Source organism: Rhinolophus hipposideros, assembly GCF_964194185.1.
Source record: "Rhinolophus hipposideros genome assembly, chromosome: 13".
Taxonomy (NCBI): domain Eukaryota; kingdom Metazoa; phylum Chordata; class Mammalia; order Chiroptera; family Rhinolophidae; genus Rhinolophus; species Rhinolophus hipposideros.
In genome coordinates this window covers 958,031-970,689 of record NC_138059.1, presented here as the reverse complement: position 1 = coordinate 970,689, position 12,659 = coordinate 958,031, and the positions used below count along the sequence as shown (strand labels likewise).

General features: G+C 53.7%; 1 protein-coding gene across 1 annotated transcript; it reads left to right on the top strand.

The window, feature by feature from the left end:
• The first annotated feature begins 2,429 nt into the window (after nt 1-2,429).
• Nucleotides 2,430-11,149, top strand: ZNF696 (zinc finger protein 696). The gene is made up of 4 exons (XM_081071275.1): nt 2,430-2,677; nt 6,025-6,181; nt 7,828-7,921; nt 9,530-11,149. The coding sequence occupies exons 3-4, from the start codon at nt 7,888-7,890 to the stop codon at nt 10,609-10,611; spliced, it is 1,116 nt and encodes a 371-aa protein (XP_080927401.1). The 5' UTR covers nt 2,430-2,677; nt 6,025-6,181; nt 7,828-7,887; the 3' UTR covers nt 10,612-11,149.
• Nucleotides 11,150-12,659: the final 1,510 nt, after the last annotated feature.

Genomic DNA, 12,659 nt, shown 5'->3' with positions numbered 1-12,659 from the left:
TTAAATAGCGTTTCGGAGTTTGTTTTCATTGTAAGAGCCATTCGTGATCTTTAAAGAAAATTTGGGACGTTTAGAAAAACTAGAACACCCCCCCACAAAAAAGAAAAGACGTCAGTCACCAGCAAGTCCAGGGAGTGTCCGCACACATTTCCGCGTCTTGTAGGCTCTGCGTGGTTTACAGTTGTTGTTTAAACAGACTGGCTGGACCTCAGCTCTGAAACGACGTCCATGTACCGAAGGGCCCAGAGTTGCCAGGAGCAGCACAGAGGCCTGGGCAGCGCGTGTCCAGCCCCCAGCGCGAGTGGGGCCTGCACCCCCGACGTGCGGAGGGCACCGGGGCTCAGGCACGAGTGACTGCAGCTGGGCTGTGCACGCAGCCCCAGACTCACCGCCTGCGTCCTTCCGTCCCGGCCCGCCTGTCGCGTCCCGCGCAACACGGGCAGTGAGGAGGCGAGAAGGGGCGGTTTGGGTTACGTTTTTAAGAAAGAAACAAACAGAGACTTAATGCTGTTAAATCTCTCCGAAGGCCAGGGGTCTCTCAGTCTCAGAGGACTGGAGCCCTGAGCAAAGCCGACTGGAGGCTTTTATTGATAAGTATACAAGGGAGTAGCAGTGTTTTGGGCACGGTCTGTGAGACTCACTTATCACGTTATAGAAACATCCCAAGCCAATTATTTTAACCTTCAAACAGCCGAAGCACAAGTTCCCATGATGTCTTACCTAAGGTCTGTACCTTCTCAGGGTCAAGTTTCTCATATTGTAACAGCTCCGTAGAGATAAGTGGAGAGAACTGATCTTTGTTGTCCTCATGACTTCTCTCACAAACAGCTGTAAGGGAAAAGCCAGGGCGCGCAACAGACTTTCCCAGGCAGGGGGAAGGGGAGGCAAGGCCCCGTCCCTTATTCTTTTAAGGCAGCTCATTAGGGGTCCCCACTCATTGAGGTTCCGCCTGGCTTAGGTTGTATCTCCCGTGAGACATCTTACCCGTCTGTGGCTGCAAACCATCTTTTGGGGACCAGACAGAGACATAAGGTGTTAACACAAGGATGGAACAGAGTCCCAGAAAGGCACAGTCACAGACTCTTCTTTCCTTAAGGAAAGACACGGAGGGACAGTTGGCTAGGCTGTTGTGCGACTACACCCGCCTTGACCACCAGCCAAAGGGCAGGTCCACTGCGCTCCGGACCCGCGTCGCGTCCCCACGTGGTGGCAGCGCTGCACGCCCGGTCCTCGAGCCCCGCGCTGCCCAAGGCGCTCCGGGCAATAAACGCAGCACAAAGCCCCCCCCCCCCCCCCCCCCCCCCGCAGGGCAGGCAGCCCACGGGTGGCCCACTGACCCTCGGGGCGCACGGCGCGCTGCGCTCTGGCCACGAGGGTGTGCTTGTCTGTCACCGCAGCCTGGCCAATGAGGGCTGTCGCCTCCCCTTTCCGTGCCTGGAAACCCAGCTGCCCGGGCGCAAAGCAGCGTCTGTCCCAGGGGTGCTGAGGCTGGGGGAAGCGACTCACGGTGCGGGACCACGGCGAGTGCGGGCAGTGGACACCCAGGGCTGAGCCGCGGGGCGCCAGGCCGCCTGCACGGTGGGGCCAGCGGGCACGAGTTCGGTGCCGGCCTCAGAGCCTGGCGCCCCCCAGCCGCGGGCACTCGCCAGCAACACGCGGTTTCTGTGCTGCCTCGGGGCTCGTGAAGGCCCCGCGCGCTAAGGAGCAGCGAGGGGGAGGCTGCGCCCACCGCGTGACTCCCCCCGTCCGACGCTTTTCTCCTGCTCTTTCAACGTGGGGGGGTTCCCTGAGATCCTGCGGCCCCCTTCCCCCAGGGCACTCCCGCTTCCCCACCAGCACTGACTTCGTTCACTCGTTCCTTCGCTCACTCCGGTCAGCTCGGTCACCGAACCAGACTTACTTCTCTGATCTCATCCTTGGACCTGGCTGCAGGGGATGGAGCCCAGTTGGGGGAGGGGAGAGCTGCCCCCAGGCAGGTGCGTGGGAAATGGACACTGGCAGAGGTGGGATTCTGGAACGCCCGTGGGGCGGGAAGACGGGGGCGGGAGGCTTGCTCTGAAGGTGGCTGGGACAATAGCCAGGGAGGGCTCTTGCACTCGAGCTAGGGACGCTTCCTTTAAGAATCCCAGAGAGAGGCCAGCGCCCAGTGACAGTCGGCCCCGTAGCCTCCCAGGGCAGACGAGCCCGCAGTCCTCCCGCGGCCTACAGCGTCGCCGGAAGTCCACGAACTGCGGAATCCAGGGAGGATGAGCTCACAGTCCTCCGGGGTCCTAGAGCGTCTCCGGAAGTGCCCGAGCCGAGGCCTCCAGGATAGCCGAGCCCACAGTCCTCCGGAGGCCTAGAGCGTCGCCGGAAGTCCCAGGGTCGCGTACTCCAGAGCTAATGAGCTCAGTGCTCCTGATCCCTAGAGCGTCGCCGGAAGTTCCCAAGTCGAACCTCCAGGGCAGCCTAGAGCACGGTCCTCCGGAGGCCTAGAGTCGCCGGAAGTCCAAGCCACGGTCTCAAGGGCAGCCGAGTGCACTGTCTTCCGGAGGCCTAGAGCGTTGCCGGAAGTACTCGAGCCGCGACCTCCAGTGCAGCCGAGTGCTCAGTACTTCTGCGGCCTAGAGTGCCGCCGGAAGTGCTCGCAGGCGGGTGAAGGAGACGGCGGCGCTTTGGGTGGACAACTTGTCTGCAGGTTAGTGGCTGGTCGGTTTGGGGGCGGTGGACGCTGGGGACGGGCGGAGCGCGGTCCTAGGCCGGGTGCAGGGCCTCCTGTCCTTCCTGGGCGCTCGCTGAGGAAGAGCCGCAGGTCCGCTATGGAAAGTGGGAGCGGGGGCGGCCCTGTGGCCAGAGGACAGCTCCCCGGCTGGTGAGACAGCCGTCAGGGGTCACTGCATTCCCACTGGGGTAGCCTTTTTTGTTACTTTTTAAAAAGGTTTGTGTTAAAAATATGGTTCACATACGTGACGTGAGTTTGAGGTGTACACCAGTCACTCAGCATTTACACCCCTAAGAGCAGCACCCGTCTGACGCCCGCGCTGGGTGTGCGGCTGTTGCCTGGAGCCCCTGCTGTACAGCACAGCCCCTGACTTACTCGTGTTACACCTGGACACGCGGCCTTCCCCTTTGGCCCGGTTGTGGTTCTTCAGTTCCGGCTGAGCGTCAGTAACTGCGTGGGGTTTGCAGACTGGGCCCCCCGACTGCCCACGGGCACACGCGGTTACTGCTGTCCCGGGGACTGTGTTCACCGTGCGGGACGTCCCGTCCCCGTGGCTGCTGAGTCACAACCAGTTTGTTCTTCTTAATCCCTCCCCTTTTATACCTAACCCCTTCCCATCTATCACCCCAATAAATCTAGTACCCATCTGATACCATACATAGTTGTTACAATATTATTGACTATATTCCTTATGCTATAATCTACATCCCCATGACTACTTTGTAACAATCAATTTGTATTTATTAATCCCTTCCCCTTTTCACTCATCCCCAACCCCCCTCCCATCTGGCAACCATCAACATGTTCTCTGTATCTGTGAGTTTGTTTTGTTTATTTATTTTGTTCTTTAGATTCCACATATACGTGAAATCACATTGCATCTGTCTTTCTCTGACACATTCCACTCAGCACAATTCCCGCCAGGTCCATCCATGCCCGTGTAGATGGCAAGAACCCATTCCCTTCTCTGGCCAAGCAAGATTCCGTTGTGTATATGTACCAGCTCCTCTTTATCCATTCTTCCGTTGACCGACCCCCAGGCTGCCTCCACATCTTGGCAATTGTAAACAAGGCTGTAAAAACATATGGACGCACACGTCCCCTTGAATTAGGATTTTGGGTTTCTTCAGATAAATACCAGAAGTGGGATGACTGGGTCCTTCACTGTCTCTTGTTATAGCCTTTGTTTTAAAGTCCGTTTTGTATGGTATCAGTATTGCTACCCCAGCTTTGTTTGTTTCCATTTTCATGAAATATCGTTTTCCATCCTTTTACTGTCAGGCTCTGGGTCTTTCAGTCTGAAGTGGGTCCCTCGTAGGCGGCATGTGCAACGGTCTTGTTTCCTAAGCCATTCAGCCTCCTGTGTCTTTTGATTGGAGCATTTAATCTATTTCATTGAAAGTGATTATTGATAGATAGGTAGCTGTTGCTATTTTATTATTTATTGTCTTGATGTGTGTGTGTGTGTGTGTAGGTCCCTCTGACGTTCCTTGTCATACCGGTTTGGTGGTGATGAACTCCTTGAGCTTTCTCTTGTCTGGGAAGCTCCTTATCTGTCCTTGGATTTTAAATGACAGCCTTGCTGGGGAGAGTAATCGTGATTGTGGGTCCTTGTTTTTCGTCACTTTGAACATTTCATGCGAATCCCCTCTGGCCGCAAAGTTTCTGTTGAGAAATTAGCTGACAGTCTTATGGGAGCTCCCTTGTAGGGCACTAACTGCTTTTCTCTTGCTGCTTTTAAGAGTCTCTCTTTGGCTTTAACCCTTGGCGTTTTAATGATGATGTGTCTTGGTGTGGGCCTGTTTGGGTTCATCTTGTTCGGGACTCTCTGCACTTTCTGGGCTTGTATGTGTATTTCCTTTGCCAGGTTAGGGAAGTTTTCCATCATTTTTTCAAATAGGTTCTCAACTCCTTGCTTTCTTCTCCTCTGGTGCCCCTATAATACGAATGTTGTTACACTTGGTGTTGTCCCAGAGGTCTTTTAAACTCCTCATTTTTTGGATTCTTTTTTCTTTTTGCTGTTCTGATCGGGTGTTTTCTGCTCCCTCGTCTTCCAAATCACTGGTTTGATCCTCTGCTCCATCTAGGCCGCTGGTGATTCCTTGTAGTGCGTTCTTCATTTCAGTTATTGTATTCTTCAGTTTTCACTGGTTCTCCTGGTTTCTATGTCCTTTTTCATGCTTCATATTTCTTTGTTGAAGTTCTTACTAAGTTCTTTGAGCATCCTTATAACCAATGTTTCGAACTCTGTCTCTAGTACGCTGCAGCCTTCATTTTGTTTAGTTCTTTTTCTGGAGTTTTCTACTGTTCTTTCATTTGGGATGCGTTGTTTTGGTTTCCTCATTGTGGCTGCCTCCCAGTTTTGGTCGGAGGGCCTTACGTAGGTGCCCTGGGGGCCACTGGCACAGTCCCCCTGGTCACCTGCTCCAGGTGCTCCAGGAGTGTCCCTTGTGTGGGTTGTGTGTGCCCTCCTGTCATAGTGGAGCCTTCATTGTTATTGGCACCTCAGTGGGTGGGATTGACCCTCAGGCTGACTGGCTGTGGGGTTGGCCATGTCCACAGCTTACAGGAGGCTGTGTGGGGGGCTTACCCCACTGAGTGGGATTTGCCCCAGTGGGCTCTGGGGCCTGTTGAGACCACCCTTTGTACGAGCCACTTGTGGGGCTAATTGGGTGGTGCTCTGCTGTGGTCTGAAGCCAACCTCCAAGTATGTTGGTTCTGGGGCCTCTTGGGAGGGGCTCCAGCGCAGGCCCAGGTCACCCACTGCCTGTGGCTGGTCGGGGGCTGCCTGGTAGGAGCTACAAAGGAATCCGCAGTTGTTTGCTGCCTGTGCTAAAGTTGGAGGAGCATGGGAGAGACCACGCTATGAAGCAAGGACGTCTACCACCAATATTATTCCTGGGGTAGGTCCACAAAAGCCAGGACACCCTGAGGCTTGTTGCCACCTGCTGCCTCCCTTAAGATTCAGCCACTGATAAAGCCTCGTGTGGTATGTGAGTTAAGTGAGGCAGGGTCTCAGGGAGTCACTAGAGAGGAAGAATTGTGGTCACCAGGTTAATGTAGATTCTGGTTTGGTGACAGTGCTGAGCCTAGAGCTACTCAGCAAACGTCTCAGAGCACACCGAGGCCGGTCACACACCGAAGCCGGTCACTGCCCCCCTGGGGCCCATGGACTTGGATAGTTTTCCAAGAAAAAGTGCAATGCAGGTGGGGCCGGCTGCTCAGGTGTAAGTGTGGGGTCCCAATGAGTGAGCAGGGCAGAGAAGCAGAACTCACCAGACTGATCAGATTCAGATTTAGCCAGAGGGGGGGGCTAAACACAGGAAAGATGGTGCCCACCTGCTGGCTGCACGGGAGAAGGGCCCCACACAGGGAAAGTGGGACTGTCCTCCAGCCCTCGCTACGAAGCCACAGACCTCAGTCTTTCCCCCGAGTGCCTCTGACGCCCCCCGAGTCACCGCCCCTGCGCTGGAGCCCAAGGTGAGTGCCTGCGAGCGAGTCTGTGCGCGGCCGTTTAAGAGGACGCCTGGGTACCCCACAGCCTCTGTCCCCTCTGGATGGTCAGAATTCCCACTGTTTTTCACAGCCACTTGTTGTGGGGCTGGGGTCCCTTGTTCCTCTGTGGGGGGGGAACCTCCACAGCCAAAAATGTCCCTCCAGATTCTCAACTGCCATAGGGAGGTTTAGGGTCAGCCAGTTTCATGTCTCTGCCCGCCTACCAGTCTCGACGTGGCTTTTTTTTATTCCTAGTTATAAAACTTTTGTTCAGTCAGACTTCAGATGCTTCTCCAGGTTGACTGTTCTGTAATTTAGTTGTAATTTAATGTGTTCACAGAAGGACATAGACACAGTGTTTATCTACCCCGGTATCTTGGATTTTCTTGAGCCAACCTTTCTTGTTCTTTGCTTGAAATTTCCAAGGTTTCTTCTGTAAACAAACTGGAGATGAAATTTTATGTAGGTAAATCTCCAAAATTTCAGTGTCAGGAGAGGTTCGTGGAGGTGGAATTGCGGTGTGACTCTAGGGCATTTGTAAGCTGGCCAATGACCGCCCTCTGAGTAGCAGGTGTGCAGAGTGCCCGTTTACCCTACTCTTCCTGCTCGTAAGGAGCTACCGTTTTTAAGTCTTTGCCATTTTCAGAGGAAACAATGGTATTTTGAATTACGTTTCTTAATTGCAAATGAGGTGGGAACGAATGTGAGACTTGTATTTTAAAATACATTAGTCACGGGCCGGCCCGGTGGCTCAGGCGGTTAGAGCTCCATGCTCCTAACTCCGAAGGCTGCCGGTTCGATTCCCACATGGGCCAGTGGGCTCTCAACAAAACAAAATACATTAGTCACTTGATTTGTGTATGTGTGTGTGTGTGTGTTATCTGTCCATGGTTTTTAGCAGTTTTCCATACTTTCTCAATATATGGCCGTCTTTATATGTTAAGGATATGAACCCCTATCTATGTTGCAAGCCCCACCCATTTAAAAAAATTTTTTTTCATTTGTTTTTTAAATTTTTATTGGGTAACAGTATGTTTTTTCCAGGACCCATCAGCTCCAAATCAAGTCATTGCCCTTCAATCTAGTTGTGGAGGGCGCAGCTCAGCTCCAAGTCCAGTCGCCGTTCTCGAACCGGCAACCTTGTTGTTAAGAGCTCATGCTCTAACCACCTGAGTCATCTGGCTGACCCTTTATCTATTTGTTTTTAAACTAAGTTTTCTTCTGTTGTTAAATGTGAGACTTTACCTTTGGTGTTAGGCTTAGCAAAATCATTCCTTAATACAAAATTGCACTATTTAAATAATGTTTTCTTGTTTTTATATTTAAACCTTCATAATTATGAAGAAAATTTTAAAATCCATGATCATTTCTGTAGACATTTGCAAACTGCTTGAAGGTGGCAAAGGAAGACGACAGTGGGTGCTGATGCCCACCTTTCCTGAGTCTGAGGTGGAGGGAACCAGCACCCCATAGAACGGTGCTTTCTGGAGTGTCTGTTCAGTCAGGACCTTGATTTCTAGTGTCGGAAACAGGCCCAGTGGGTGGGTGGCTCCTTCATGATCCCTGGAGGCAGCTCTGACCTCACCCCCACTCTGTCACTTTTTGTCCTCTTCTTCCTTTTACCCAAGCAGGTGTCCCCACTCCTGGTGTTTCTGAAGGGAGAGGAGCCCAGGCCTGGGTCTCCACACGCCATGGAGAGGGCCCCCCTGACGGACACATGCACAGGTGAGGGGTGGGCAGCCAGGCCTGGAGCAGTTGGAGAACCATCCTGGAGCTAGGGAGGGGGGGATGGCTTAGGAATCAGGACTCCCCGAGTCCCATCCTGGCAGCATCACCCCACCCCAGTCTACTTTTCCCGTCACAGCCCCCCATCTCCCTCGGCCTGCGATCCTCGCCTCGCCTGGCTCCATTCCTGTGCTCTCCTGGCCACTCTGTACACGACTCTCTTTTTCTGGTCCCTCCACCTGGAGACTTCTGAGAATGAGAATATTAATTCTTGGTTTTGTTTCCCCGGGGCCCAGCAGTGTCGGCTGGCCTGGACTCAGAGGAGGTGACCAGGAAGAATTTGAAGATCTGGCCACCTCCCTCTCAGGCTCCAGGACCCTCTATTTTGAAGTTTCAGGCCACATTGGAGGGCTGTTGAAGTGGAGGACTCATGTTTAGTGTACTGTTGTTGTGGATACGCTATCACGTGACCGTTGCTGACAGTAGTGCCACCTTCCTCAGCAAAGGGACAAGTGGTGTTTGAAGTTTGTTCACGGTCACTCATGGTTTTTGTTCTGTGGGGAGCCTAGGTGGGACACAGACATGGCTGCCCAAGTCACATGTGTACACACTCCCTCCCCACCTGGTGCTCATACTAAAGCTCTTGTCAGGGAGCTGATGGCAGGCCAGACATGATCTGCTCTCACTGCCTGGGAGGAGCTTCCTGCCTCCTGCATGCCCTCAGTCAGCCACTGAGCTGAGGGTGCACCTCAGGGCGCCACTGCTTCTGTTCAGCTGACAAGGTTTCTCCCTGTGGGCAGGAAGGTCTTCTCTCAACTTGGTTGAGGTGCTTGCCTTGTTGTCTCTGCCCTTCGAGCCACCTCCCCAAGTGCCCTTGTAGAGCCTGTGGCAGGAAATTCTAGGAAGGCTGCAGGCACTACCCAGCCTTCTGATGTCCCATGATTTTGCGGGTACATCCCTGAAGCTGTGGTCTACACAGGCACCTGGTCTGTGGCCATGAGCCAACAGGCCCTAATTTAACCAGCTTCACTGCCACCCAGACAGGACCCAAGGGCCTGGTGTCCCTCCCACAGGCCATTGCCCACTCTGGGTACTGATGTTGGGATAAGGACCCCCTTCCTTGCACAGAGTAGAGCCCTTCGAGATTGGTGGGTTGTGGAGAGTTGTCAGGGATAGTGTTGTCTTGGGGGTCAGGGGTCAGAGTGGTCAGTGGGAACCAGGAGACGTGTGCTCTCAGAGCCTTCTAGTTTCTTCTGCTTTGCTTCCCAGGCTGTGAGGCAGAACAAGGGTGCACAGCCCATCCCTCCACTCGTGAGACCAGGCAGATGCAGGCAGAGGCTCAGGCCTTTCTTGGAGTCACCGGAAAGGATCCTAACCCACCCTCCGGTCCCTCATCCATTTCTGTGCCCACAGAGGTTAGGAAGTAAGGGAGAATTGGGCCGGAACTTTGGGACAAGCAAAATAATGGGTACCTACTATCCACTGGCTTGATTAGTGTCCTGCCATTACCGTGGGTCACCAACGCCATCTCAAGTTCATGCATAACTGTGTATTGTTTCATAGAGTTTTTATGTCTAAAATCATACATCGCTGACCTTCATTTTCCAGATTTCCCAGCACAGGCATCAAGTGTTGGCCAGGCTCCTGAGCAAGGGGCTGAGAGCACAGGGTTGACACCACGGCAGGAGGTTCCAGAAGAGAGGGAACACCACGGAGAGAGAATGCCAGGACTGTGCCACAGGCCTCCCCAGCCACTGGGGTTTCTGGACCTTTGTGGGAATGAAGCTGGAGAGAGGCCCAGAGAGGTCGCTCAGGGCCCAGCTGGTTATGAGGAAACTGGGGAGCAGAATGGTCAGGAGAACAGTGTATCCGGGTCAAACACTACCCTGAATGCAGGCCCTGGGACAGATGGCAGAGGCCCCTGGAAAGGGCGGCCTCACCAGTGCAGCACCTGTGACAGGAGCTTCAAGTGCTATTCGGATGTTGTGAAACATCAGAGCATTCATTCTGGGGAGAAACCCTATGAATGCAGTGACTGTGGGAAGGCTTTCATCCACAGCTCACATGTCGTCAGGCACCAGCGAATTCACAATGGGGAGAAGCCATATGTGTGCAAGGAGTGTGGGAAAGCCTTCAGCCAGAGCTTCAACCTTATCAGACACCAGAGAGTTCACACCGGGGAAAAGCCTTACGACTGCGCCGAGTGTGGCAAGACCTTCAGTCAGCGGTCAGACGCTGTTAAGCACCAGCGAACCCATAGCGGAGAGCGGCTGTACGAGTGCCGGGAGTGTGGGAAATCCTTCATCCATAGTTCCAATGTCGTTCGGCACCAGAGGACCCACCATGGAGAGAACCCGTACGAGTGCGGCGAGTGCGGCCAGGCCTTCAGCCAGAGCTCCAACCTCATTCAGCACCAGCGCGTGCACACAGGCGAGAAGCCCTTCGCCTGCCAGGAGTGCGGGCGGGCCTTCAGCCGCAGCTCCTTCCTCAGTGAGCACCGGCGCATCCACACCGGGGAGAAGCCGTATGCTTGTTCCGAGTGCGGGCGCGCCTTCCGGGCCCTGTCGGGCTTCTTCCGGCACCAGAGGATCCACACAGGCGAGAAACCCTTCCGCTGCACCGAGTGTGGACGGGCCTTCCGTCTGAGCTTCCATCTCATTCAGCACCAGCGGGTCCACAGCCAGGAGTGAGGCGAGGGGCCGGGGAGGTGCAAACCCCAACAGCACCACCCACCCGCGGGTGGGGTGCGTCATTCCAGTGCTCTGACGAGATAATAAAGCTGTCTGGGTGCTTGAAGGTGCCTGCGTGAGAACCTGCAGTGCGTGTGTCCACAGCCCCTTGCCCAGGAGCAGCTGGAGGAGAAGGGAGTCTCGGAAGGCAGGCTTCCTACATGGAAAATGTCAGCTTTCCCAAAGGAGTGAGGAGATTTGATGGTGACACTGAAATTGTTTCATTTTTATAGCACTTTTTTCTGAGTTATAATTTACATAAGGTGAAGTGTACAGATCTTAAGTATTTGGTTTTATGAGATTTGACAAATATACCCGGTTTTGACCTTTATAACCAGGACACTATCAAGGTACAAACTGTGTCCCCTTCAGGTCAACACCCCCATCCTCAAAGGCAACCCGTGACCTCATTTCTGTTACTATAGTTTTGCTTGTCCTAGAATCTTGTATTAACAGAATGATGGTATATGCTCATATATATGTGACTTCTTTTCCTCTGCTTGTTTTGAGATTTATTCAGGTGGCAGTAATTCTTTTAGTTCCACAGCACTTTTCCAAAGGCGAGTCACTTTCTACCCCATATCAAGCTGTGTGTTTGTGTCTCCCCATCAACATAGGAGCTTGTAGCCTGAATTATCCAGCACAGGCTTGGTGCCAAACATGCAGCCCGTAAAAGTAAGTAAATGACATGCGTGGGGAGTGTAGCAGGTGAGCAGAGGACGGACAGCACAGTTCACTTGTGCACACGCCGTTTCAGAGCCTGCCGTGTACACAGGCAGCACAGGAGAGGGCGTCTAGGGTCTCTGTACGGTCACCAGGGGTTTCCTAGCACAGGTGTTTCCTGTCAAGGTTCAACATCAGTTCAGGGAAAGCAGCCAGCTTGACGTCTGCACTCAAGGAATTTACAGGTTAGAGGGGGCGGCTGAGCAGTCACTGGGACACCCAATCCAAATGCAGTAACAAATGACACAGGAGTGACAAACAGGACAATGGGGGCAAGGGAAGACAATGGGGGGGGTGCCCCCAGGGAGGTGATTCCTGAACTGGCTCTTCAAAAGATTTAGTCCGCAGCATACGGATGAGGTGGGGCACTGGGGGTGCAAGGTAAGAAACGTGCTCGTCACAGGAGCGTGCAGCTTGTAGCTGGAGAAGGAAGAGGAAAGGTGCAATGGGAAGCAGTGGTCTGGGTGAGCTCACTGCTTGTGCTTAGATGTCACGTCACAGGTGACAGGGATGGAGAGGTATAAGTGATATTTGCCAGATAGGGAGAGGTGTCTGCTGGGGGAAATATCTTGGCACAGATCATAAAACCATGTTACAATGAACAGAAAGTTGAGCCTAATGACTACGACAGATCTGAGTGGTCACCTGACCGTGAGTCCTGGGTCCAGCCACGTGCTGCAGATCTGTCCTGGCCAGGCTGTAGCTTGGTGCCACTTCATGACAACTGTTTGCTCTAGCTGAGCTGCTGAATTATTTGGGGTCCTCTGGCTGCCTGGGACTTCCAAAGCAGCAGCACAGTCTAGGGCTCTGGTTGGCCTGGTTAAGATGGGCGGCCACACAGTTGCCCAGCGTGGAGGGCACACCCCTCAGAGTGGACTCAGTGGCACCACTTGCTATTGGGCTGCTGACTCGTGGGCCAGTGGTGATGTGGGAAGCAGCCTGGGGCCTCCATGCCAAGCCAAGCCCCTCAGATAGGCCGGAGTGTGCCAGGTCCACGCTGCTTCCCATGTACCAGGAGAAGCCACAGCCGTCACTCTCAGAGCCTGTAGTGTTCCTGTTTGTGAGGTCCAGCAGTGCGCTCACAGAGGTCACTGTGCACACAGGACATGAGGCTCCTGGAATGAGGGTCGACAAGCACAATAGACAGGAAGTACAAACCATAAAGAACCACAGATACTACAACTGCCAGGTAATGCAGGCAGGAGAATGGTACTGTATGGAGTGTGTAAGGACGAATCATGGTGACGGGAAAGCAGTGGGCTGTCAGGCGAGGATAGGCAGGGTTT